This window comes from Colletotrichum tamarilloi (assembly GCF_030869305.1).
Source record: "Colletotrichum tamarilloi strain Tom-12 chromosome Unknown Scaffold_3.1, whole genome shotgun sequence".
Classification (NCBI taxonomy): Eukaryota; Fungi; Ascomycota; class Sordariomycetes; order Glomerellales; family Glomerellaceae; genus Colletotrichum; species Colletotrichum tamarilloi.
In genome coordinates, this window is record NW_026849386.1 from 245,318 (window position 1) to 270,000 (window position 24,683).

Below are 24,683 nucleotides of genomic sequence, written 5' to 3' on the forward strand. Positions count from 1 at the left end.
CGGCACCATTTCAGCAGATATACAGCCCCCAACTTGTCCCCTCTTTCTCGTTTGGAAGGTTCTCTACCTACGCCCCTCTCTAATTAGTCTCCCAAGAACCTCCTCCTTCTTGAGTCACCGACCCTGCGTGAATGGCTCGATATCAAACGAAACACAAGAACAACAACAGTTCGGATCTCATAAGTGCAGTGCCGAAGACATCAACAACATTCAGCGTCCCACCAGCCATCCGCTGTAAGGCTCTTCCCGGGAAAGCACCTAAATATGCGGAATCGATGCCCTTCAAGATCCCGAGATATCAAGTACCACACACAGAGAACCAAACGCGCAAGGCACCTGCTTCCACTGACCCTACCACCTTGGTCAAAATCGCAAATTCATCCAGTAAGAAGGGGACTGTCCACCATCACTAGGAAATACCCGGGATCAAGCCCCAATGCCAGCCTCCATCGGCTGGTCCTTGGCATCTACGTACTCGTCTACCCGCCAACAACAGCACGGACGGCGATGAAGCTGCTGGTATATACGTTCCAGTCTCAAACATGAATTCAGGAGAGGGATCTCGGAACGCGGCGGCAGACCATTCTCGACAACCGTTGTCGGGCAAAAAGGCTGCACGGAAGAAAGTTGACTTTGTGTGGATGAGACGAAAGGGGCCTGCCGTATGGTGTTTAGGTAGCAATCGCACTCCTACATACCTTACCCCCATGTATTCGTGTGACTGCATCGGTTGCCACGTACTTAAACTGAGAAACTGTGAACATCCCTGCAAGTGTCAGGACCTCTTCCCAACCACTTTAAACATTGCCAAAATGGATCACGTCTGCTGTATCAGAATATCGATGAATCCTACGAACTCTCCCGCTAGAAATAATCACCTTGAGGCTACTGAAGAAGACTATACCTTCTATATCTTTACAGCTTACAGGTTACTGACTTGAGATTCCTGATAACTAAGAAACCGGAACTCATGCCGAACACCACGATCTCAAAAGTCAAGTCACGCAGAAGTCTGGCGCCTACCATAAGGTAAATGTCATACAAGGCATTCCTTCTATCCAATGAATACCAAACCTACCAGCAACCTCATCACCATGACCATCGACTTGCCGGGTCCTGCCTCTCACCCATCCAAAAACATTAAACCTTTCGCTCTTACCTACTTCCAAAGTTCATCACCAAAAGCCAAGCCCCCAACGGCCCGTCGTCTCGGAGAGGGTACCTACAAACACTAATCCAGACCGGTGTTCCTCGACCGCACTCAACTGGCTGGACCTGCCGACATCTCTCGCGTTTGCCCCTTCAAAACCTTACACATCCGATCTCCAAACCCAGGCACATCCCAACCCCCCTCAGCAGAAAAGCAAAGCGTCAGGCGTCAAAATCGTCCAACGATGCGGGCCCTGGTATGCGGCAGGCAAGGGCGCAGGGTCACTTGGTTCGTCCCCCTACCCATACCTACCACATTCCCCAATATCATCGTTTGTGGCTGGGTCGAGGCATGTGGTGATGCTGATATTCTGCAGGGCCCACGCATACTCGCTGGCCATGCCACAGGTCAAAACGGCGGTAATGACGCCGAAAGGACCCAGAAGGAAAGAGAGCTCTACAAAAAGACCCCAAGGAACGGTATGAGAAAAAAAAGCTGAAAAGACAAAAAAAAGCCACCGAAACCTGCACCCGCAGAGCCAAAGGTCCAGCGACGACGCTAATGCCGAACTCAGATAAGTCAAAAGGAGTGGCGGCCCGTTGAATAAATAACCTTGACCTTACCTTACTTTTCTGTTGAACTGAGGAGGCCTCGCTAGAGTGTTCCCCCGAAAGCTTCACATGCTTTAAACCTCTTAGTATCCCCGCGCCGTATGTCTAGTCTCCTTGAGACATTTTTCTTCTTCTTCCGACTTTTTCAACCGCAGCAATGCAGCCATCTTTTCTGACCCGGTCCCAGCTTTTGGCACACAAGGACGGAAGCAGCGACGAAGCGATTGATCCATAATCTCGGGCCTTCTGCAGCCCGAAGGCAGCCACGAGGCCAAATAGTTGAATGGGAAAACCGCTTCCAAGCCATTGATTGGCACGCTATACGCCTGGACTCACTCGAGCTCGCGTGGTCCTCGACTTAAAAATCTCCACTTGGCCGCCTTGGCCTGCTTCTTCAAAAGCCACTCAGTTCGGCTTTGGGAAGGAAATTCGGCGGGCAGGTGGAAATGTAAATCATGCGAGAACGCCTTGCCGATTTCCTCGGGATAGTGAAGAAGGCCAAAAAGAGAAAAAGAGTGAAAAAAGAAGGAAAAAAAAGATCAGAAAAAGAAAGCATGTGAGAGATCGACAGCGGCTCAAATCCCACAGACACTCACCAGAAGACGATCGTTCCCCACGTTCCAGCCCCATCACCACCAGCCAGATCGCTTCCCCGCGGGGGATGAGGACCCCCGTTGCAACCGCCATCCAACTTCCCAATCGCACTCGGCCTCGATTCCCAATTCGTCCATCGCGAAAACTCTATCTCTCTCCCTCTCAGTCCCATGTAACCAACGCACATGTCAGAATGCTCTTGATGCTGGACAAATCTGGCCAAATGCCTGTGTGTCTTCCTTCAGTCGCTTCGGTCGCATCGCCTACACAAGCGCGGCTGCCTCATCGAAGACATGCATATGCCACATCGCCTTAGCCCCCATGGCACCGTTGGAAAACGAAGGTGTCCCATTTTACATCTGTCTGCCGCTTCGACCAACGTACCAAATAGGCCACACCGTGGCCAGCGAGTGTCCTGAGAAAGATAGGCTTCTTCTCCCATCAAAGGCGCTTCGTCATGTAGCAGTGCCTATTTAATGCGGCGGCCAGATCGTGGGCCCATTGTTGCATCGCGTATCTACCGGCATTCCAGTTTCTGCGCTGTTCTCTGCTCCGTGGCGACCAATGGTCGCAAGTAAAATGGTGTTGAGCCTGTCCATTGTGTCGTCCACGATGGTCATATCAGGTCGTGAGACCGTCAGCATGTGACTCCAAATACGAGCCACGAGACACGGTCTCTTGTCGCCTTATCTCGGCTCTTGTTTGAGATGTTCGCCAAGAACTGTATCGAGCTCACGATATTCCGCGAAACTTCGCTCGTTGCCTTGACTTTCGTGCCAACGGGTACGAGAGCAGAGGCACATGCGCCTCCGTTATTGCTCTCCACACTGTCAGGCCATCCATCTCACCAAGTTTGGCTATTGTCCCGCAGCGGGTGGACACTCGGAGGTCCCTAGAGCCTTTGATGCAAGAAATCCTGCATCATGTACGCCCGGGCCTTGCTTGACAATCTGGCTTCTCTTTGCAAGCTCCCAACGTACAGCCACGCACCCTCTTCTTCGTTGTCTGGAGACAGCAGCAAAGCAAGAGAGACCCCATCATTCGAGGTTCGACAACCACCAACCTCAGCACTCCACTCCCTCGGAGGTGGTGGGGGAGGGGTTGTGTGTGTCTGTGTGATACGCGCGCGTTCTCATCGGATGATAGGTTCACGCCGAGAGCTTGGGGGCTTGTTGAGACGCTGGGGCGTGGCTCCATCCACTCGGACGCACTCGCAGGGTCCTGTCAGTCGGACAGCCTGTTCTTCGTTTTGGTCGATTCTTCAGCATAACGACGTCGATTCCGCCCAGCTCGGCCAGGCCTCGGCCGGTCCTTAACGCCAGTCGTGTGGCCCCTCCAGGGTGTGTTTGTTTCAATAATCCCCATCCCCGTTCCCTGGCAGTGCAAAATTGACAGAGTTCCTGTTCATGACCCATTTGTTTGGCTTCAGTTAACCCCTCATGGTAAAAGAAATAAAAATAAGCGGCGGACGCCGCAGCCGCGATGGAAAACCTGCACCGGTCGGGATTATGGCTCGCTCGGACCGCGTTGAGAACATGGCGACAATGGCTACAATTATGACAATCGTTCTAGTTCTGCGATAACACTGTCCGTTATGCTCAAGCACTATCTGGAGTTGTACATAGATTGAGTCGCTGGCGAAACGGGCTCAAAACCATTCGGCCCCCATTTGCCAGCAGATGTTACAATGAAATATCAATTGTGGATATGGTTGTAGAATGGGTGTGCGGGCTCGGCATGGGTCTCCGGTTCATGACCAGTCTCTTGTATTGAGGCTCCCGTCGAGAGGGAAATAACCGTGAACCAACTCAATTGGTGTGGTTTTGCGTGGGGGCCGGAAAGCAAAGGTGACGGCATGCTTCAAGAAGTGGAATGAAATGCAATATTCAGCTTCCAGGGCCAGACTGTGTCGATTGCTGTCTCTGATTTTTGGCCATTTGCTGGTTTTGATAAGGTTAGTAAATTGATGACCAACTCAACAATTTCTGCACCGAAGCAGCAGTAGCTTGTAGCCGATTAACTGGTGGGGATCGGCTTCAAGCTGTCGCACGCTCGAGGGATGCAGGAATCTTGGTGTCGAATCTATCGACACTGCCTGGTGATTTCTGGGGCATTCCCTGGAATAGACCAGGAAAGGTACATGCCCAGTACCGCGCTTGTACCTCGAAGAGGCTGGTCTCGTAGGCCTGTTCATTGGTGGCATCGGTCCTGGGCATACCCTCCGTCAACGGGTCCTCCTCTTCTTCATCGTGAGCGTATGAATATAGCGTGTGGATATCCATGGCGCCTTTTTCTGCAGCTAGTGGCCAAGATGCTCGAATAGGCTGAACCAACGGGCCAAGACGTCCACCAGCAGCGCCGCTTGGCGCACTTCTTTCGGCTTTGACTTCTTTTGTACGTGATATCGCTTTTCCCAATGAGGAGGCTCATCACTTTTGCGTTTCGTGCGAAGACTCGTTGTCGCATTGCGCTCTCTGTTGCCCGGACAGACCTAGCAGCAATAGTAAAGCTCATTGGACAAGATCGGACGATCTCGCCATTAAAATTTGATATGGCATCGTGCAACTGGCATAGGACCCTTGCGGCGACATGAAATTCTTCAACGGCTCGCAAAGACCGAAGATCGCTTGTGTGGATCGAGGGATTGCTGATGACCTCTTGATGGTCGGATTGCCTCTGCCATTGTTGGTTCCGAGCCTCTTGAACCTGCATGATAGTGGGCGCTGAGGTTACAGCGAACCAAGAAGCGCGAGTGGGTTCCCCCTCCTGGGCCGGGATATTTTCGAGACGGAGCTCTGCCAATTCTCTAATGTTCTTGGTTGACGTGGCTTATGTTCTCCATAAGTCCGCGGTGGACACTGGACGATTGCATGGGTTCTGTCCTAGTGTAGGAGCCCCCCCTGGTCGCTGAAGAAGAGCTGGCCCGGTCGATGTCGTGATGGAATGATGCTATCTTGCGGGGTTGACTAGGCACGGAGTCGAAAGTCAACGAAACCCACCAGCAAGCCTCCATCCACCCCCTCCTCCGAACCAGGCCTCTCAAATCGACGCGAGGGCGGGAAGATCGTGAGCCTGTCCATCCGGGCTTGCGACGGACAAAGTTTGCGGAGAGCAGATTGCTGACAGGCAGGTGTGGTATAGTGCTGTGCACTACAGGCGCGAGACGCGGCCTGGATCGCACGAGGTGCTTCCCCGGCGGATCTCGGGCTGCGAGCATGAACGATTGCGATGCATGTTGATGTCAACCATGGTTGCGCAGCCGCAGATCCAGTGTCACAGGACGGGGCCTAGCAACGAAGACGGGGCACAAATCCTTTCTCAACGATGCCGTCCTTATTCCCGTGTCATTCGATGTCCTGGCCGCATGGAGTGTATCTGTAGCAAGAGAGCCTATAGTTTCTCAGAAATGATGACTTGTTGGGCACTTTTAAGCACGCCCGTACTTTGTTATAGTATCCGAAAGTCTCCGTCTACGTGTCGGCAAGACGGGATAGACGGGCGGCGCGAAGACGACGCTGACCCACTTGGCTAGATCGACTCCGCCGAGCTTCGGCCATGATCAGCCTCTATACTCTGGGAGCGCGGAGGATCGTGACGAGGGTCAGGGCTAGGGTTTTTTTGTCTCCAAGATGCCCGTACGGATCCGTACCCCGTTCGCATAATCCGTATCCGTGCTGACTGCGGCACTGCGATGAACTTGAAGCTCATGACCCGTATGACAATGGCGATTCATGCTCAGGTAATAGTGGCGCCCCTGGAGAGGTGACTTTCGGAATGTGGCTTCCTGATGCGGAACAGCTTCGAGTGGTATTGAGGCACAGAGATACTGTCAAGGTGAGATGAGGTGAGGCAAGGTGTGCTCAGTCGGGATCGTTGGTTGAGTTGGCGACATTTCTGTTTTAGGCTTTGACGACCGACCAGCCAGGGCCAGTAACATGGTAACGTCGTAAATGCAGAGCTTTGCTGCTCACCCTTGCTCGAGTCTGCCGCAGCTCAATTATGTACGGAGTAGTATCGTGTACTTTTCGAGTTTGCCATATCGTAAGGTAGGTATATTGCGACGGGCGGTCCAAATCCCGTGGGCTCGAACGGAGCAGAGCCTCCCCTCTGCTAAGAGGAATTTAGCGTGGGAGCGGCAAGAGTGATGGTTCCTCTGGATGCTAGAAAGGTCCAAAGACCGAGTTAGCGGCGGCGGAGGATGGCTGTGATGTGCACTGATGCTTGGTCCTAGTTGCGGAAACCGACGTGTCTATCCGTAGCCTTGTGGTATATCGTAGTCCCCGGCAAGGATAAGTGGTGTGTTCACACAGTACAGCAGGAGCGGAACATGGTGTAGATAGATTGATGTTACTTTTGAGAGCGAGAGAGTGAAAGAGACAGACGATGAGGATTGAAAATGTCATGGCTTCGCTGATTGGCCATTTTGTCCACCCCCCCTTCTGTTCTTTGACAAAAAGAAAAAGAAGCGATGACCCTGGCAACCCTGGCTCGCATGGGTGGTGCAGACGCAGGTCCGACGAGAAGCGGATAAGCGCACTGGCTCGTAGGGGAGGGTCACATTGAGGAAAGCCCATGTCGTCTTGGCTTCAGTCCTGGTCCGAGTCGCTGACCCAAACGGGGATATGCACAATGAAAGTGGAGAGAGGGGAGGGCGAGAGGAGGGGAAGAGAGAAAGGGACTGGTTTTGCAGTTGCAGCGCCGCAGCGGGCAAGTAGCTACAAAGAGGATAAGGTAGGTATGTAGGCGCGCCGCACAAGATGACATGATGTGATGATGCGAGGTCCAAGTTATGTCGGCGAGAACGAGGGGAAGAAGAAAAAGCTGAGATGTGATTGCCGGTGGAGAGGGGATTGCGCGTTTCGACTTGGCCAAAGGGCCTGACGATTTGCATTTTGCAGATATTGCCATCTTGGAGCTGCAACTGGCAAATGGCAACTTGCACCTGCACCACCAACAGCGGCTGCGGTTGTGACTGCAGTTGCGGTTGCGTGTCCGTCTCCCCACCCGGGCTCTCTTTCCCTCTCTCTCTCTCTCTCTCTCTCTCTGTTTCTGTCTGTGCGAGACAATGGGGCCGGGACGGAGGGCCAAATGCAAAATGTCTGTGGTTATTTTGTCTTTGAGATGAAATCTATCCGTCGATACATTGTGGCCCTGCCTTACCTTAGCCGCTGGGGTCCGTTGCCGTTCGTTGGTTGAGGGTCAGAACAGACGAGCGCCAAGACTGGAACAAAAAAGATACTTGCCCGATCTGTGAAGGTACCGCGGCCGCCTGTGCGTCGAGGAACCCGCAGGTATCTTTTTTGTTTCGTTAGTTCCCTCCCATTTCCCTGCTCCTGGCTTAACTAAGCCTTGATTGTTCAATGTTGTCCATCTCCTCCACAGTCCCTGCCCCTCCTACTACAGTCACCTTTGCCTTTTCCTGCCTTGCCTTCCCTATTTTTTTTCTCTCCAGAAATGGAGTGCAGGGTCGTCATCACCCGCACAAGTAGTCTTGAATTGTTGTTGAAATCCTTGGTCTCTCAATTGCTGGGCTCTGCGGCTGCTCTGTCTCCTTCTTTGGCCTGAGGCACAGAAATACCAGTTCGCTTACTAAAGCTTGGCGGCTGTTCTTCATCGGGAGCCAAATTCAGCAGGTCCCGTCCAGTGCCCGTTTCTCTCGGAGAATGGGAGGCCCGTAACTCTTGTGTACAGATACGTACCATTTCCTATTGCTCTACCTAGGTAGGAGCCTGTCTAGAGGACCTGACCTTACGGATAAGGCAGGGACACTTTGAGTAACTTGGAAGGTACGAAGTACCTCAACGCCCGTACCGTTCGGCGGTTGTCTTTTTGGCAGGAACCACCCGTCAGCTTGTTGCTGCTCTGGCCACACTACAGTCCGAGGGCCTCGATCGTCTCGGGCATCTTGGATGCTTGGATTCTCCCATGTTGAAATCCACACAGAACCACCCACCACCCACTTTGTCATTTATGTCACGATCCCCAGCCAGCACTTACGTCCAGCCGCGTCAAGCCGATAAGCGTCCCTCGCAACCACATCATCATTATCCTCGACGTCGACGACGAAACCGACAACAAATGGCAATCATAACACAACCTAACGCCAGTGCAGGCCGTGAAAGATCAAAGGCCGTGCGCACCTGAGGTGTGGTTCCATCCAAGCTCGACTCTCGAATGTCGCCGCCCTCTGCGGCGTACGGAGTAGTGTACGCAGTAATCGCCCTTCCATGCCATGCCATGCCATGCCATGCATGCTTGCTTGCTACAGTGCTACAGTACCTACTAAGTGAGCATGCTCCGCCAGCTTATCATTGCACCTCTATTTCCTCTTTCTGCCGCTGCACCATGAAAATACCTGTACTAATCAAGTAGAGCCACCAAGCCAGCAAGGCCGTCTTATCATCATCATCCTCGTCCTCGGTCTCAGCTCCAAGAACCACAAATCCGTCTCCATCAAATCTAGGCCTTTGTTTTTCCCTCGCGCTGTCGGCGCTTGTCAGTGGCCAACCCAAGCTTGTTCGCCCGGTCTTGCTCCGTCGTCGATTGGCAACCCACGGCCGCCACTTTTGACACATTTGACAGATTAAACCAAAATCGCCTTCTCTTACCTATCCGATTTCGCGTACCTATTCGTGCACGACTTCGTGCCTTACTTGCCGTATTCCCGCTGATGTTCCTACGGACTCTTGGTCGCCGTCATCCCCAATGCGTCTTGACTCATGCCGTCGCATTGGCTCGCTCCCCATTACCTCACGCTGGAGAGTGTGGCACCATGAATTGGAGAAGAATCCTCGATGGACCAACAAGAGTCGCCAGTGTTGAAATATTTTTCAAGAATTTTCTTCCTTCAAAGCATAAGTCATTCAGCAGACCCAATTCTGAGCTACCATTGGTCCTATGTCGCATGTTGTCACAACTCACTCTGGATGACGGATTTACCACTGACGAATTCCGGCATGAATCAAGGCGTTGCAGACGTTGCATACAATCGCAACCCCCTCTCCAAATGCACGCGAGGCCTAGAACCAATTTATCGTCAGGATTCATGCATGTCTCTCAACACAACTCTTGCAAGCCGGCTATCGCTGCTACTCGCACGATTCACAAAGCTATAACAACGATGCATCGATAGACACTATCCAAGTCCAGGGTACCTCTCGCACTCATCTCCAGCCTACTAGCTCGACCCACAAGATTTTGTACATCTGTAACAAGTTGACGTCGTGTGGTAACTCTAGGTATTGAACACAGTCAGATCTGAACATGAATTTGGTGAGTCCTCTCCTTATTCTCCCCACAGCATCCCTCTCGTCTCCCTATTCCGACCTGGTGCAGGTTCAAAAGCCTCAAAACACGCGTATCATGTCGTGCATCTCTGCGTCTGCGTCTCCTCGCCCCCGTCCCGGTCCCGGCGTACGGATGTCTAGCATATACTACTTCACGACCCGTAGAAGAGGAGTCGAGAACAACGTTCCCCATTAATCCCATCCACTACGAAACATTTTGAGATTTGGACGCTGTCTTACCTATGTCATCAGCAAGCCTCTTTTCGTCCACCTGCAGCAAAGACAAGGCCAGGGGTCCGAGAGTAAGGGAGGGGGAGGGGCAGCCTGGCAGGCCTCGTGTCAAGCATCGGAGCACACGGTGGACTGCTTGATAACGTAAACAAGGACACAGACGAAGACCCCCAACCCATCGAAAAGGCTGTCAATCGCAGCTCTTGACCTTACAGTTCGAGCTTGTGCTCCCTGATTGGATGGTTTAGCGTTCGATCTCACCCATCTATCCATCCACCCATCTGCCACATCTCAAAGCTCGAACTCCTGCTTGGAGTAGTGGCTGGCAGCAGCCAGTCTTGGTTTTTCTCGGTAACCAGTGATCGATAGATGGGCAGTCCGACCTCTTGCCTCCGAATGTCCGGACATCTTCGATCCGGAAACTTTGGCCCTGCGGGGTTTTTACGTGCCCTCAGAACATCACCTGCCTCGTTGCCCCCGTTGAGTGTGGGGTGCTCGATTATCTTAGCTTGGCCTACTAGCCATCCTAATCTAGCCAAGTCTCGAACCGTTCAACGAACTAGTAGGGATGGAGGGGTGTAGGGTTCGACTGATGATGGTGGGTGTGAGATCTCATTCTTTCAAGGCAACCACCACGACAACCACCGAAAACTAGTCGCACGTACTCTGTCTCACGAGGCTAGTCGTCCCAGCCAGCCCGATGTGAGTCAAGAGAGGCGCATCTGACGAAGCAGCCAAATGCCACCGGAGAGCACATGGACGATGTTCAAAACTTGAGATGAGCAGGACAACACCACCACTGCCACAAAGATTTACAACAATCGACCGGGAACCGTAATCATTCCTCAGTTCGTCGTCTTCGGGCGAGCATCGCGGCAAACGACGGCCAAATCAGAGCCGCGTGCTCGTCTGGGCTTTTAACCACCCCTCCAAAATCTCCACACCCACCAGCCTCACCAAGGACGTCATGTAAGACAATATCACACACCACTCTGCCGTGGTAACGAGGCGCATGAACATGGCACAGCCTCTCACCAACATTGAATATTCGATTTCCGGAAGGAACTGAAAGAGTCCCTTGAGGCCAGGTCAGGCCTTTCCGGCCGGAGAATTAGTGAACAAGGTAGGCATTCGCATACCTTGGCCCTGCCGTGTAACCGGGGGTCATATCGTGGGGTCCGTACTGATCAGAAGCCACACACACGTACACACACGTACAGTATCGCATGTCAGATATCGCGGGTTTCCCGGAAACCGTTTATTGGGGGCCAACACCATGGCGGGATACGAGACTGCGCGTCAAATTACCATGCTGTGTAACGAATGCCACCAACCTTCCCTTCCCTCCCCTCCCCCCTGGCGCACATGCTGTGCTTGCTGCTCGTTTCTTCTTCCTGGCGAGCCCCCCCCGATCCAACTAGTCGATCCCCCAGTTCGTCAGGATGCAGGGACGTTGTATTCCCATTGGCTCGGGAAACCTTTCTTTTTATAAATTGTGTTGAAGAAAGATATGCAGCTGCCCGACATCACACATCGCATCACAAACTACTGATAGTTAGTGGAGTAGACCTCACGAGCCTCGGTTCTTCTTTCCTTGGGGGGCGCCTTGGTTTATTGTGGAAATTTGCTTTCTTTTCTTCAGTCTATGGAAAGCTGTCTCTTGGTCTGAGTGGAAAAGAAGATGGGATAATGGTAGAGACCAACAGTCTAATGCCTTGCCGCCCTCTCTCTCTGTGTGTCTTCCTGATTTCCCATGTCTCGCAATGCATCGAATAAAATGCCTCCGACGAAGATCAAAGCTGCCTGCCCTGTTGCCCGCCGCGCGATGTACCTCTTCCGACTACCTCTCTTTCGTTTCTGAAATTGAGGAGAAGGAAGAAAAGAAATCACAAAGACCAACCCTTTGCCCTCGCCATTTTTGGGGGGTTTTTTGATAAGGAAAATGAAAAAAGAGACCAATAGTCGAGAAAATCCAGGGAGGAAAAACTGTCTCCCTGAAGCAGATGACCAAACCACCTATTCCTGCTCTCCATGCCGAATGGTTTCCATGCCGTTGATGATTATACTCTTGACACGCACTTCTGTGCTGTGGTCCCATTTCCCGTATGCGATCGTTCGTGTATTCATCGTAAAGAGGAAAGAACAACAAAACTTTTCCCGTTCCAAAGTCCTTTTGGGTCGGTGATTTTTGTTTTCCGGAAAAGAGGCGTAAGGAAAATGAAGAAAGGGTGGATGATTAACCCTCTTCGTTTCCGCCTTCCAGGAAAGGAGACATAAGAAAGCCACCCAAGCCAGAGTCCCGTTTCTCCTCTGGCAAACCAATGTGTTGCAAATTCATAATTCGTGATATTCGTGGCTGCCGTGGATCTAGTCCGTGGGGTGCTCCAGGAGGGAGAAGGTGACGTGAGGCGCCTTGATATCCTTCGCGGGGAAGGTATTCATGCGCACGGTCTGGGGTCGGCGCGCCTCGTTAGCAGGGCGGTGCCAGTCGGAGACCTTCTCGGTCATCTGGCGCTCGAAGCGGTAGCGGACGAGGTCCTGGCCACCAGGGGGCGTGGTCAGACTCATGGCTCGCTTGGGACGAGGAGTCAGACGGATGTCATCGTTGGTATCACCATCGGCTCTGCTGCCCCACGAGGTCTGTTGCCAAGATGTTAACAAAATTGATATCATATAATGTGGTTCAAGTAGCTACTTACCATCTTGAGGGTAGACAAGGCGTAAAGCTTGATGATTCCATGGGCCCATCCAAAGAGGATAGAGACGGGCAGGAAGAGAATATCGCTAGGGTTGCGACGGAATAGGTTCACGAGCTTGACGACCTTGGTGAAGCCGAACACGAAGATGATCTGAGCCCAGAGGGCCTGGTGGCGGTACTCAGCGTCCCAGTCGGCAGTACCCTTCCACAAAGCAAAGATGATGAGGGGGTCGAAGAGGAACGCCAAGGAAGTGAAGGTTGCAATATGGAGAGCATAAGTGCACCAGGGCTGCTGACTGTAGTCGCTATGGGTTAGTACATCATGCCAGGCAACAGGAGGAATCCCAGATGGGTGTGCTTCTACTTACGTGAGAACGTATCTCTCGCGGACAAGACTGGTCCAGTTGCTACGCCAATTGCTGCGAGCCCAGCGGGAGCACTGGTAGAGGAACTTGGTGCTGTTCTCTAGAGTGGTCTCGAGCTCACACTCCTTCTCGTACTGGATCCAAGTCTTCCACTGGTGGCTGACGAGCCAGCGAGTGACAAAGTTGTCGTCGTCGGCGTTCAGGATATACTTGCCCCATTTCTCGGTCTTGAAGCCCTCAAGGAAGTCGTGGCTGGACAGAATCTCAGATCGGTAGGCACCAGTTCGGCCAGACATGCAGGAAGTACCGCCGTCGAGGTTGTGGGTGGCCGAGATCTCGAAGTTGCGTCTCTCAATGTAGGCAGCGCCGAGCCAGTTGAAGATGCGAGTGGATAGCGGGCCATCCCAGACGCGCTTAACTCTCTGGCAAGTGCCGACACCGCCAATCTTGGGGTCTTCGAAGGGAGCGAGAATCCAGGGCATCATGGTAGAAGGCCAAGTGACATCATCGTCAGCCATGATGGTGAGCTTGGTAGTCACCTTGGGCAGAGCCTCGCAGACCTGAAGACGCTTGTTGGCAATGGGGGTAGAGTAGACCTGCACATTAGGGTGAGGAAGGCTGCGAGCAAGCTTCTCAAGAGAGGCATGCTTCTCGCTGGTAGTAACGAGCATCAGAACGCGAGGGTTGCAGGCGATGATGCTGAGCAGAGAAGGGCGAAGCTCCTCGAAGACATTGTGAATGGTGGGGATGATGACGGTAACATCGTCAGCCGTGAAGGTAGGGTTGGCGGGAATCGGCTTCGACTTGTAGACCCAGTGGCTGACACAGTTGACAAGGAGGCGGGTGTAACGATGCAGCCTGCCAAGGATGGTTAGATACACAAGATGTCGAAAATTAAAAAGGCAAGGCAGATGTTTGCTGCGCTACTAGCAGCAGCAATGGAGGGTAATGTTTTTTTTTTTCGCAGAAAGTAGTGACTTACCAAAGGGCGATGAACAGGTACATCCAGGCGGTAGGAGACCAACCGAAGCCAAGGTTGGGCAAGAAGAGATTCATAATGTCTGCCATCGTGAATTGCTTCCTGCGGTTGGGAAGTGCGCGTGCGTGATTCTCAGGTAATTCAGAGAAGGTCGTGAAGAGATTTTTGACGGAGATGGGAAAGGGAACCCAACAAAGCCGCAATGGGAGGGATTGCGCGCGTGGTTGTTGGTTGGTTGTGGAGGGCGAGGAGGATGAGAAGAAGGATGTGGGAGAAGGAGTTGGGTTTTGTGCCTTCTGGTCCAGAGAAATTCTCGAATAGTCAGGAGGTGGCAGGAGGTCCAGGCCTTGAGCGTGCCTTCCTTCTCAGAATGTCGTCTTGGTGAATTTGAACAAGTCCCGTGACTTCTTCTTTGATTTGCCCTTTGGTGAATATGTTTGCTGCGTATTCAGATGAAATGGTCCACTATTTTGTTTTCTGACCGAGGTGTGAGGTGTTCTGCTGAAGGTGAGGCAACCTGAGAACTTTCCAACAGTTTCAAACTGGTACCCAAGGTGATGTGAATGCGAAAAATCTAGATGGTATCCCCAATCTGCTCTGCTTCCTACGAGGTATCACGCTCGTGGGTCTAGAGTAGCGTGTGGTGATGACTGTCGAGAGAGTCCCGGATGATGAGTTCTTGCTCGATCTCTGTGTTGTCGTCGTGCAACTTCCGAAGCCAAGTGCTGCTCTCGCTCTATCTTCAAGTCTCTTCTGCCTTTCTGTCTAGAAGGACCCTAATGATCGAGGTAGTAGATCGGACAAGCAGAGCGCTTTGTCTGTGTCCGTCGTTGGAGGTGGTATCAAAGAATGACACGGGCAAGACGGAATGACCAACACCCAAGCCGCGTGTATGGGATGCCGGTGGCAGTGGGGGAGGATTTCGAGAAGGGGTCAAACAAAGTATTATACAGAGATGAAAGATGGCAATGTAAACTCAAACCATTGCGCGGACCAATTGGTCTTTTAAAAAACAACAATGACCCGGGGGAGAAGAAGTGGTGATGAGGTCGTCCGAGGAGAGTAGGTCGTCCTGGGGCGAGGGACAAGGATATATACGTAGCCAGATGTGGTGGAGGGTTGGCAGGCATGCATGGGTTGTTTAGTTTAGAGATGCGCCCATGCATGGAGACGGTAATGGTGGCTCCATCCAAACAAGGCAAAAAAAGTACTCGAGATGTACGGAGTATGGATGCATGTGTCTAATGTGTGGTAATGGATTATGGATGTACGGACTTGTCGACTGGACTTGTCTAAGATTGTGGTGCAAGACGGCAAGACGATGGGTCTTGAAGGTACTTCGTCTAGACTGGCACCTACTCGCGGCCTGTTCTCTTAGCTACACCACACTCACCACTGGCTCTCTCTCTCTCGCGCTCACATAGATAGACATGCATCACGTTCGTCTGTAAGGGTATTGGGGCAGAGACGAGGGGCAGACGAGGGGAGGGGTGCGCGGCGGTTGTATCGGGGTTGGGGAGACGAAGAAGAAGGGGAGGGGTGAGCATGTTGGTGGATGGGGGTGCGAAGGGCGTGTGCAGATGTGCCAGTTGCAGAAAGGAAAAAAAAAACAGAGAGTGTGAGAGAGAGAGAGAGAAAGGCAGAGGAGGCGTGCAAATCGACCATCTCTTCTCCCACCCAGTCCATACATGGCCAGGGTTCCCAGAGTACGAAGCAGGTACTTGGGCGTACTTGGAGCGGAAGAGTCCACAACCGCACCCCAAGTACCTTTTTCCTTCCCCTCCTCTCTCTCACTCACCCACTCACTCGCTCACTCCCGTCTTCCTCTCTCTCTCACTGAGTGAGTGCGCGCGTCTGTGTGTGTGTGTCTCTCTCTCTCTGCCTCTGCCATCTGGGGCTGCCACCACCCTGCTTGCCTCCCAGCTGCGTCTGCCGCCGCCGCTACTGCTGCAACTACGTCTTCGCCTGCTGCTGCTGCTATTGCTGTTACGGCCTCTTGTCTCCAACACTGGCTGGATTGACGACCTGCTAGGCATGGGCTGGGGCCCTTGTGGGTACAGGTCCAAAATGGGGCCCAGAGGCTGGCTTTTGTGGCACCGTGTTGGGACGACGCTTCTTTAGCAAGCATCCAGATAGCCTACAGTGGGCAGGCAATCGTCTTGCCATGGACACATCGCACCGATTGGCATCAGCACTTGCGAAGAGTAGTGCTGCGATATGTCCTCGCACTACATCGTTTCCCATCGCACCTCACCGGCCGTCCTTCGGCGCGCATGCGACGGAGAAGTGTCAAGAAACGGGAAACGTGAATCGGGGCCATAATCCGGCATCATGTCCTGCCTGCCTGCCTGCCTACCCTGCCCTGCTCGCTCTCCTCGTCTTACTTCCTTGTTGATGTCTGTCTGACCTGCAACCACAGTCAGGTAGTCTCAAGAATGGAGGCGACTGCTGGAGTCAACCAAGGAACACGAGCCATCGTAATCCTCGAGGACTCTCGAACCTCGACCCTTGAAGCGAAACAACACGATAGGCATGGTAATAGTAAGAGGCGGCTGGAGTTGAGGGTACTGAGCCACTGGCTGGTCCCTGCCCTCTCCTCTTCCCCTCCCCTCCTCTTCTTGGCCCCATCACGCTATGAATGGCGACTGGGGAAACGCGAATCACAGGGCGGAGGCGATCTGGTGGGGAGGGGAGCGAAACGACGGCAGCCTGTGGAGGCTGTATGAGGGCATGGCTTGAAGAAACCGAGAGGGGGACGAGGAATGTGACAGGCGACAAGAAGCGACAAGACTCACAAGAGAGGTTAGCATTTTTTTTTTATTCTTCTATCTTTTCGGAATGGGTACTCTGTAGTACTGCTACTGTATAGTAAGACTGGCAAGCCGCAAGAGTCTAGTGTAGCGCGCGAATAACGCCATACCCTGCGCACTAGGGAGGGTCTGCTTGCCTTGGTTGGTTGCCGTACTCCATTCTCCATGGTTGAGCGGCTAGTTGATGTGGAAAATGGCAGCACGGCGAGATTTGGAGATCCACTGTTTTGGTGGGCAGATTCCATCATTCGTTTGAGTACGACCGGGCATCTGCACATCCAGAGACAAAAGGTGGAGAGCTTCTGGAGGAGCTGCTGGCGACAAGGACCAGGAACAGAGCCCTTCCGTCAATGGCCTCGATTCCTGACCTGAAAAGTTGCAGCAGACCGAGGGTAATGACCAGGGCCTGGCGGAACAACTTTAGGCGAGGTCGAATCAACGGCCCGGTAATGAGATGGTTCGACGCCCTGAGAAAGCTGGGGGGAAATCATGGCAAGAGATAGGTAGGCAAGGTACCTTGGAGACAAGAGGATAGAATTCGAAATAACCGACCCGGTCTGCTCATCAGCAGCAACCTGGCGTCTGGGGACAGTGTTAGCAATATCCCGTAGGCCGTAGGAAACAGTAACCTCATGGGCAGAGCAACTTAGCCGCAGACAGACTCTTGCAATGCCCGGGAGGGGTAAAATCCTGAAAAATTGGAGAAAAGCAGCCTCCAGTCGCTAGGCGTGAGAAAACCATCGGCTCGCCATCTGCTATGTACGCACTGACAAAACCCCGGCATGGCCTGGGCCGTTGTAGAGTCTCCATTTTTCGCATCTGACAAACGGACGGCCGGCGTGGAGTCTCACTGAGCGGATGAACAAGCATTCGTGCTGCTTATTATGGATACCCGTCCCTTCTCTGGCCCATAATGAAGCAGAGACCGGACCAGACTTGGACGAGCGTACGAGGCCAGACAAGAGTTAAATCCGGCTCTGCCTGCTACGGCTTCTGTGTCTTGACCTTGCCTCTGCCGCGTACTGGGGCTCTCGAATGGTACCGAGGACATTATCTCTCGGACCTGCAGGTTCCTCAACTGATCCTTTGAGATATCCGTATATTGCTCGTCTTTGTCACCCTTCAGTCCGTCTGAATCCCTTGTTCCTTCCCCCACCTGTCGGTTGGTGGTCAGGAAGCGAGGTTGAGGGTGCATACGTCTGTGTACGAATAGGCGTACGGCAGGCTGGGTAACGCCAGGGCTGCTTGAGTGCTGCTTTTCGAAAACATACAATGTAGAGTCTGACTCTTGATGGAGGGCCATTGTCGCTCTGAAGATTCTGATATCTGATGGATGATGCAGCCAGGACCGTGACAGACGCAGTGCCGTCGCTTTTGCACTCACATTCTTCAGTCTGACCTGCCACATTGCGATGACCGGACCGACAGGGTTGACGTTCCATGATGCTCCTGATCCTTGCCTGACTTGGCCGGGGCGGATGCTGTTTTCGTGATGATAACGGCCCTGGGGTTCGTCCTCGCAAAGAGGCGCGAATATTTCCCGTAGCTTGTAGATCGCTTGGCTTGGGGTTGAATGAATTGACCAGACAGAACGTGCGCAGGCTGGGCCGAACAAGCGGAAGGGCCACTGGCCCCCATGCTGCGTTGTCCTATGCTCCAATGTGTACACAGTACTGAGCTGCGGAGTGCGTGCTGGGGTGGTGGAGATTTGGCGGATAGTATCCATCAATCATCAGCAAGCCAGTCGGTCTCCCGTCTCTTCTTGGTGGCCGACGGGAGTAGGAAGTCGAAGGCTAGGAACCCATTCTTTGCCATAGACCGGACCGGATGGGATGCACTGATACTAGATTGGCACACCCACCGCGACCACTTCCGTGCCGGCCGAACAGAAGAGCGTAGCCAAAGCGTTCTGCGTGAAAGAACATGTGCACAGTAGCATATGACATTTGTTGCAGGACATAGGAGGAAAGGCAGCAACCCATGCTAACAGGTCGTATGCGGCGCAGAATCCAGCTCGTGCCGGCCGCTATCTCGGGGTCCTCGACATCCAAAGTCTCTCTAGAGTCTAGGGGCAGGCAGGCAGGCAGGCAGGCCACATCAGGCCGGACCGTCCTGCTGCAAGCTGCAAGCCATGAATCCATGAACTTGATTCTGACCCTAGAATCGAGAAGAAAAAAAATGCGAATTACTTGCAGTTGTGTGAGACATTGATCAGTCCATCCTTCAAAAGTTCGGGCCTGACATCAGAAAGCACTCGCATGGTGGTATGTAGGAGACGACAAGGACGAGGCAGCATGTGGATGGACAAATTAGGTGTGGTGTGCGAGAACAGCATGGAGATGCTTTATGTCTGACTGTCGTGATCTCGATTGAACACGAGCCGAAGAAGACGAGACGAAGACTAGCCGCATCAGGACGGGAGGACGTCGTGCCTGTTTCCTAGAGAAGATGGGTATCCGTAATCGCATGCTCTTTGGGATGGTATGGCGTGGGCCCCAAGTTGCCTCGCAGAAAGACATGAGGGCAGACGGGCGACGGGGGCTGGAGGTGGCAGCCGGATCGGCCGTTCGGCAACGGCTGCCACATTCGGGTGCCCTGTTTGGTGAAGCCGTTGAGGATTGTGCGGGTGCAGTGCAGCTCGTCAATGCCTAGCATCAGCCATGATCAGATCCCGAGTCTGTCAATCTGTTCAATAAACCTGGGGGGGTGTTTGCTAGTCAAGCAAGTAAGGTATTGCAGGTACCTTGAGAGCGATGATGCATTAGTGAAAAAAGGGAAAATGGTGGTTGACGAGGGCGGGAAAACCAAAGGAGGGGAAAAGAAGATGGATTGCATATTGGCTGAGTCGATCCTCCGTTGTAATTGGGGGCAGGCGGCAGGCGGCGGAGCGGCGGAGAGACATTCCATAAACGCGGGCGGGAAGATGGAGATAGTGTGATGGACGCAAATGCAACTGCAGTCCAGACCTTGGTAGGTATCAGAGTTAGCAGCTCTAATCTGTGACAGGAGACCAGCAGAAGTTTGAAGAGTACCTCAATATACCAGGTGTTGTATATATGCGTACATGGAGATATGAGATTTGAGATGGCAAGATTGCCTGCCGTTGGAGAGTTGATTTTGAGTGGCTCGGGATGGGCGTGGAGTGTCTCTTTGGAGCGACTTGCCGGGGATATGTCTCAGTCTATTTTGGCACCTCATGATTGATTGTCTTGGATGGAGACGGTTGAGAGAAAGCCGCGCCTTAGCGGCTCCAGTGACGACTAGGCAGAGATGCCAATGATAAACGAGTGTGAGGGCGGGACGAAACAAGGTGGAATGTGACGTGAGGCAAGTGAACAGTTGACTGGGCGTACGGAGTGGCCTGGACCACAGCTGGTGGTGTCCATATCTGAGGTTGGTCATCCATTGTCAGTCCCATGGATGGACAAACAAACTGGTGTGTTCGTATGTAAGGTAAGGTATGTGAGATGGGGAAGTGTGTGTGCCTGTGTATGTATGTGTGTGTGTGTGTGTGTGTGCAAGTGCGGGTGCGTGTGGTGGTTCAGATGACATACCTAGGTACCTACCTCGGTGCTCAAGCCCCCAGCCACGATTGCGTGTTTATCTTTCTTTCCCACGGATTATGAAGTAAGAAGAAAGCAGGTAGGTATCCGTACCTTCCATGGGAACCTTTCCATGGAATGGAAGTCGAGGCAAGGCAAGGCAAGGCATGGAAGGAACCTACCTAGGCAAGGTAGGTAGGTACCTTTGGAAAGCACGCACGTAGGGAAGGAAGCTTCATCAACAAGCTCAGAGTGGCTACCTTCCTTGGACCATCGGATCCCAAGGCGGGAAAGTGTCTGTCCGTCTTCCCCGGTCCTGCCTTGCTCCTCCTGCCTTGCACCTACCTTGCCTGCCTTCCATGAGGTAAAGTAAGGTAGGTAGTACGTCCCTACCCCGGATTCCGAGCCTGTCCTTGCCTCGATCTTGTATTTCTCAGCCCCGACTGCCTCACCTCATAAGATACGCACTTCCTATGTCCATGGAAATCCGAGCAAGGTACCTTAAGTACCGACCTCCATTAGGTAAGCTACCTTACCTTACGGTACGTTCGGGTAGGGCAGGTACCTTAATTATAGACAACAATGGCTCGCACATGTACGGATATTGAAAGATATCCACGGGAACGAATGTGTATTTACGGAGTACTTACCTTGGATAACTTTTGATGTGTTCCCAAAATGCTAGTCTCTTGGCCAAGCAAGGTATCAATCATTCGCTTCGGTGCCGCGGATGCCAATTTCTTTCTGCTGCGAGGGACATTGCGCCTGCCGCTAGATGAATGATGCATGGGCTTCCTCCCGCCCCTCAAGCCCAGGTTGATTTGATGCACACATCATTCGTCCATGGACTATCTTCAAAGCCATCTGTCACTTCTCTTCTCTCGGGAGTCAAGACATACCTACGTCTCGGCTGCCAAGATACCTTGCACAGAGGTATACCGCTATTGCTCTCTGGCTGGCTAGCCCATCACCGATTGCTTAGCTCGAGGTCCCTCTGGTGGGTCTCACGGTTTACACATCGTCTTCCACCACGCACAGTTTATCTTTGCCGCTGACCTACCTAAGTATCTACCGTATCCCTTCCTGTCAAACAACACTATTTGCTTCGGTCCTACGTCTCAGCCAGCCCTCGCTAGCCCTCATCCCAACAGAAACAACCAGCAGACGCCGAGAGAGAGAGAGATAGAGAGAGAGAGAGAGAGAGGGGTGACGCATGGTGCCCCTCCACCCTCGGCTGAGATACGGATGCAAGAGGCATGGATGTCTTCAACCTCCCAGCATACTCTATTTCTCCCACAGTCGCTTGCTGCTGCAATTTCCAGATCTTGCCTCGCCTCGGCCTCCTGTCCCGTACGCAATGGAACCGGCGGCCGCATGCGCCGTTCGGCAACATGGCCCTCGAAATGAATTGCCCCCCGGAACCTCCCATCTTCCTTGCCTCTGGCGATCCCGGCCGTTGACGGATGCTGGTCAATCAATGTCCGCTCCTTGCTGACCCATTGTCCGTACGGATACACGAGTCCATTACTCCGTCCTGCGACGATACTCCTCCGGTCCTCCACCATCGCCTTAGAAGCTGCGCAGAAAAGCAATCAAGCATACTCCGTATTCATCTTCTATATGCTTACGGGTGAATCATGTCATCTTCACCCGGATGAGCCGCCGCCGCCTTCGCCCAAGCCGCAGCTTCCGTTAGAAAGAATACATTACTCCTCCCATCGCTCGACAATCCACAAAGCATCCCATCTTCGTCTATTCGCTACAGGGCCGTTGAGCGCCAGCTTCAAGACAGCACGGGCGTGTGTCAACAAAGTACCTTGCTGTGCCTCTTGAGAGCTACTGTGCCTACTTTGGATGATTACGCCCTCCGACACTCACCATCAACCAGCATCGAGTAGAGGGTGGACATGGTGTGCTGCATCTGGCCCCATCGGGAACTTGCTAAGAGCCCACCACAGATCACCGTCGCAGGGAAGCTCGCCGTTAGCTCGACATTACGACGTGCTTGGGCGTTGGTTCAATGGCTCGCCGCACCCTCCGGTACGATGCTGGTCGGCTGCGACGCCTTGGCTGGCATCTGATTCCACCACTTTTGTCAACCACATTCCGTCACCCTCTGCTTCGAATTCCATGCACTACCGAGCCAATGGATGCCACCCCGGCTTCTGTGCAGCCATGCCAAACGCCACTTCGCCAGTCGTAACACTGTCGCTGTTGTTCGTCTGCGTTGGATTCCAGAAGCATGAATGGGCCCGAATCTGGGTCCGAGCCTTTGGTCTTCCATCAGATTCCGCCATCATCCCTCTTAGGGTATTTCAGGTGGTCGAATCTTGCATGGAACAGCTGCCGTCGATGCTTCACAATCGCCACTGTTACTTCACTATCAAGACTTGTCTGCAGGTTTACCGTCAATGGAAACCCGCACCTGTTGATATACGTCGAACTGCATCGGTTCTTTGGATGGCAGTCCAAATGACCCATCATACGCATACATATAATCCACTAGCCAAGTTGTAGACCGTAGCATGACTTGATACAGAAAAGTCGTCAAGTAAACAGGTTGGGGCTCAGTGTCCACCACGAGTCATGGCTTCTCGTGCGATTCTGGGCAGGCAGCCTGCGACTCCGGCTGATTGCGGGATAAGCCCCTCGTCAACCTTTCCGCAGTCCGCACGCCTCCAGGCCGAGCCGATATGAGCGGGACCTCCGTCCTCGAGACATGCGACCCAGGATCAAGTTTGTGGACGAGGGGTACCTACATCGGTGCATGCATTCAGCGCCCCTCTCTAAAAGCCAGCCTGCCCAGCCTCGCTATCTTTTCCCGCACCGCAGCCAGGTTCTTTTTTGCCACAGGGTAAACGCTCTGGTACCGAGCGTTGCGAAAGCGTGATTGCTTGGTCTCTGTCTTTTTGGTTCGGACGCTTTTGAGCCAGGTCAACCTTTCACGATTAGGTTAAGGCAGCCCTAGCTATATCACGAATACTGTGTTCGAGGGATGCATCGGAGCCATGGATAAACGGATCATGGTTGACCACAAAAAGAGGCCTTACGTGCCCTATTATACGCATCATCGCCCGCACTTAGTCAACCTCAAAGGGTCGAGGCTCACAGAGACGTTATTACCTATGCCCGGGGCAGCAGATCGCCGCTTTCCCTGGTTAATTTAGAGCGCAAATCGCGACTGATACTCTGGGGCGGAGACCAGGGATCTCCCCAGAATGTTTTAGCTCCTTCGGACACAATCCATGTTACTCCTCCTGGCGTGCTTGAAGAATGCCACGGCCACCTGGTTCGGATGACACACGGACCTTACCACGGTGTAGGCGTCAACTGCCCGAGAAACGTCTGAAAATCAAGACCCCGGAAACTGTCCGCACACATAGAAGCCGCAAATTCGCAGCCGCTTGACCGAAGAAACAAGGCAGCTGTTCGATACAGAGCTCCATACCAAGAGAATCTTCTTCTTAGGCTTGAATCTACTCTTGCTAGGTCCCACGCGTCATGTCTTGAGGGTAAGTTGACAAGCCAGAAAGGTCTCTGCAGAACCAAACCTCCAAACAGATAGAACCCCTCCCTCTGGATTCGAGGTAGTGGAAGGATGTGACACAAAACTCACCCTTCACTCTGCTCCGTCGGACGGTTTCTTATGGGTCCACTGTCTTGCCTATGCTCACACACTCCCTCGACGGTGACTGGAACGAAGCTTGAACCCACTCGGAAAACTCTGCATAGAGTCGCGGCATGAATATGCACACTGTCATATCGTCTGGCGGCTTTCATTCCTGCCTCTGAGAGCGTGTCTTCTGTCATTTTGTGAGCTGTCATGTATTCACAAAACAGTCGCAGGTGCCGTCCGTATTGCAAATGCATATCTATTTTGGACGTGCTTACAAGCTTCTCGTACAGACTCCTGTTAATGACGCATCCTAGAACCCCAACAGGCTCAGTGCGAGACGATGATGAGGTAAAGTCAACTCGAAAAACTCAGCATCTTGATTCCTTAGGGCTCCAGCCTATCTTGTGGCCTGATTAGATCGCGATCTGATGCGACCAAGACCAAGGGAAGATCAGAGCTGACATGAACTCCTCACATCTCAGCTGTTCGTCAACTCCACGGTGTCAAGGTCCCTGCACTATGCAGTGTAATATACCAAACTGTCAGGCTTGTCATCACTGATACCGGCTCTGCAGTCTACCTTCATGGTGGCCAACAACGGAACTGCGGGCAAGTTACGCCGGCAGACCCGATGCGCTGCAAGCCGGCATTCGCCAATATCAGGGCCGGGAAGCGAGAAGAGGAGTCTAGAACACCGTTTCCTTCTGAGAGAGGCGCTCCAACCGCTCCCAAGCCACCGGATCCCCATGACCTGATGTCCAGTAGGAGAGTTGCATTACAAGAATTTCAGCTCGATAAATT

At 52.9% G+C, this 24,683-nt stretch overlaps 6 protein-coding genes across 6 annotated transcripts; 3 read left to right on the forward strand and 3 right to left on the reverse strand.

Moving 5' to 3' along the window:
* Positions 1 to 1,239: 1,239 nt before the first annotated feature.
* Positions 1,240 to 1,635, forward strand: CTAM01_01263 (uncharacterized protein; the record flags this gene model as incomplete). The annotated part of the gene is made up of 1 exon (XM_060517305.1): positions 1,240 to 1,635. A coding segment is annotated over one exon (396 nt), but the record flags the coding sequence as incomplete, so codon positions are not given.
* Positions 1,636 to 2,422: 787 nt separating this feature from the next.
* Positions 2,423 to 2,671, forward strand: CTAM01_01264 (uncharacterized protein; the record flags this gene model as incomplete). Its single annotated transcript, XM_060517306.1, has 1 exon — positions 2,423 to 2,671. The coding sequence occupies one exon, from the start codon at positions 2,423 to 2,425 to the stop codon at positions 2,669 to 2,671; it is 249 nt and encodes an 82-aa protein (XP_060387767.1).
* A 1,720-nt stretch (positions 2,672 to 4,391) lies between these two features.
* CTAM01_01265 (uncharacterized protein) lies at positions 4,392 to 5,067 on the reverse strand (the record flags this gene model as incomplete). The annotated part of the gene is made up of 2 exons (XM_060517307.1): positions 4,392 to 4,679; positions 4,789 to 5,067. 2 exons carry the CDS (start codon positions 5,065 to 5,067, stop codon positions 4,392 to 4,394), a joined length of 567 nt encoding a protein of 188 aa, XP_060387768.1.
* A 7,172-nt stretch (positions 5,068 to 12,239) lies between these two features.
* On the reverse strand, positions 12,240 to 14,003 carry CTAM01_01266 (glycosyltransferase family 2; the record flags this gene model as incomplete). Its single annotated transcript, XM_060517308.1, has 4 exons — positions 12,240 to 12,512; positions 12,572 to 12,866; positions 12,939 to 13,793; positions 13,918 to 14,003. 4 exons carry the CDS (start codon positions 14,001 to 14,003, stop codon positions 12,240 to 12,242), a joined length of 1,509 nt encoding a protein of 502 aa, XP_060387769.1.
* Positions 14,004 to 16,968: 2,965 nt separating this feature from the next.
* CTAM01_01267 (uncharacterized protein) lies at positions 16,969 to 18,450 on the reverse strand (the record flags this gene model as incomplete). Its single annotated transcript, XM_060517309.1, has 3 exons — positions 16,969 to 17,200; positions 17,277 to 17,306; positions 17,576 to 18,450. The coding sequence occupies 3 exons, from the start codon at positions 18,448 to 18,450 to the stop codon at positions 16,969 to 16,971; spliced, it is 1,137 nt and encodes a 378-aa protein (XP_060387770.1).
* A 3,670-nt stretch (positions 18,451 to 22,120) lies between these two features.
* CTAM01_01268 (uncharacterized protein) lies at positions 22,121 to 22,783 on the forward strand (the record flags this gene model as incomplete). The annotated part of the gene is made up of 1 exon (XM_060517310.1): positions 22,121 to 22,783. The coding sequence occupies one exon, from the start codon at positions 22,121 to 22,123 to the stop codon at positions 22,781 to 22,783; it is 663 nt and encodes a 220-aa protein (XP_060387771.1).
* Between the last annotated feature and the right edge of the window lie 1,900 nt (positions 22,784 to 24,683).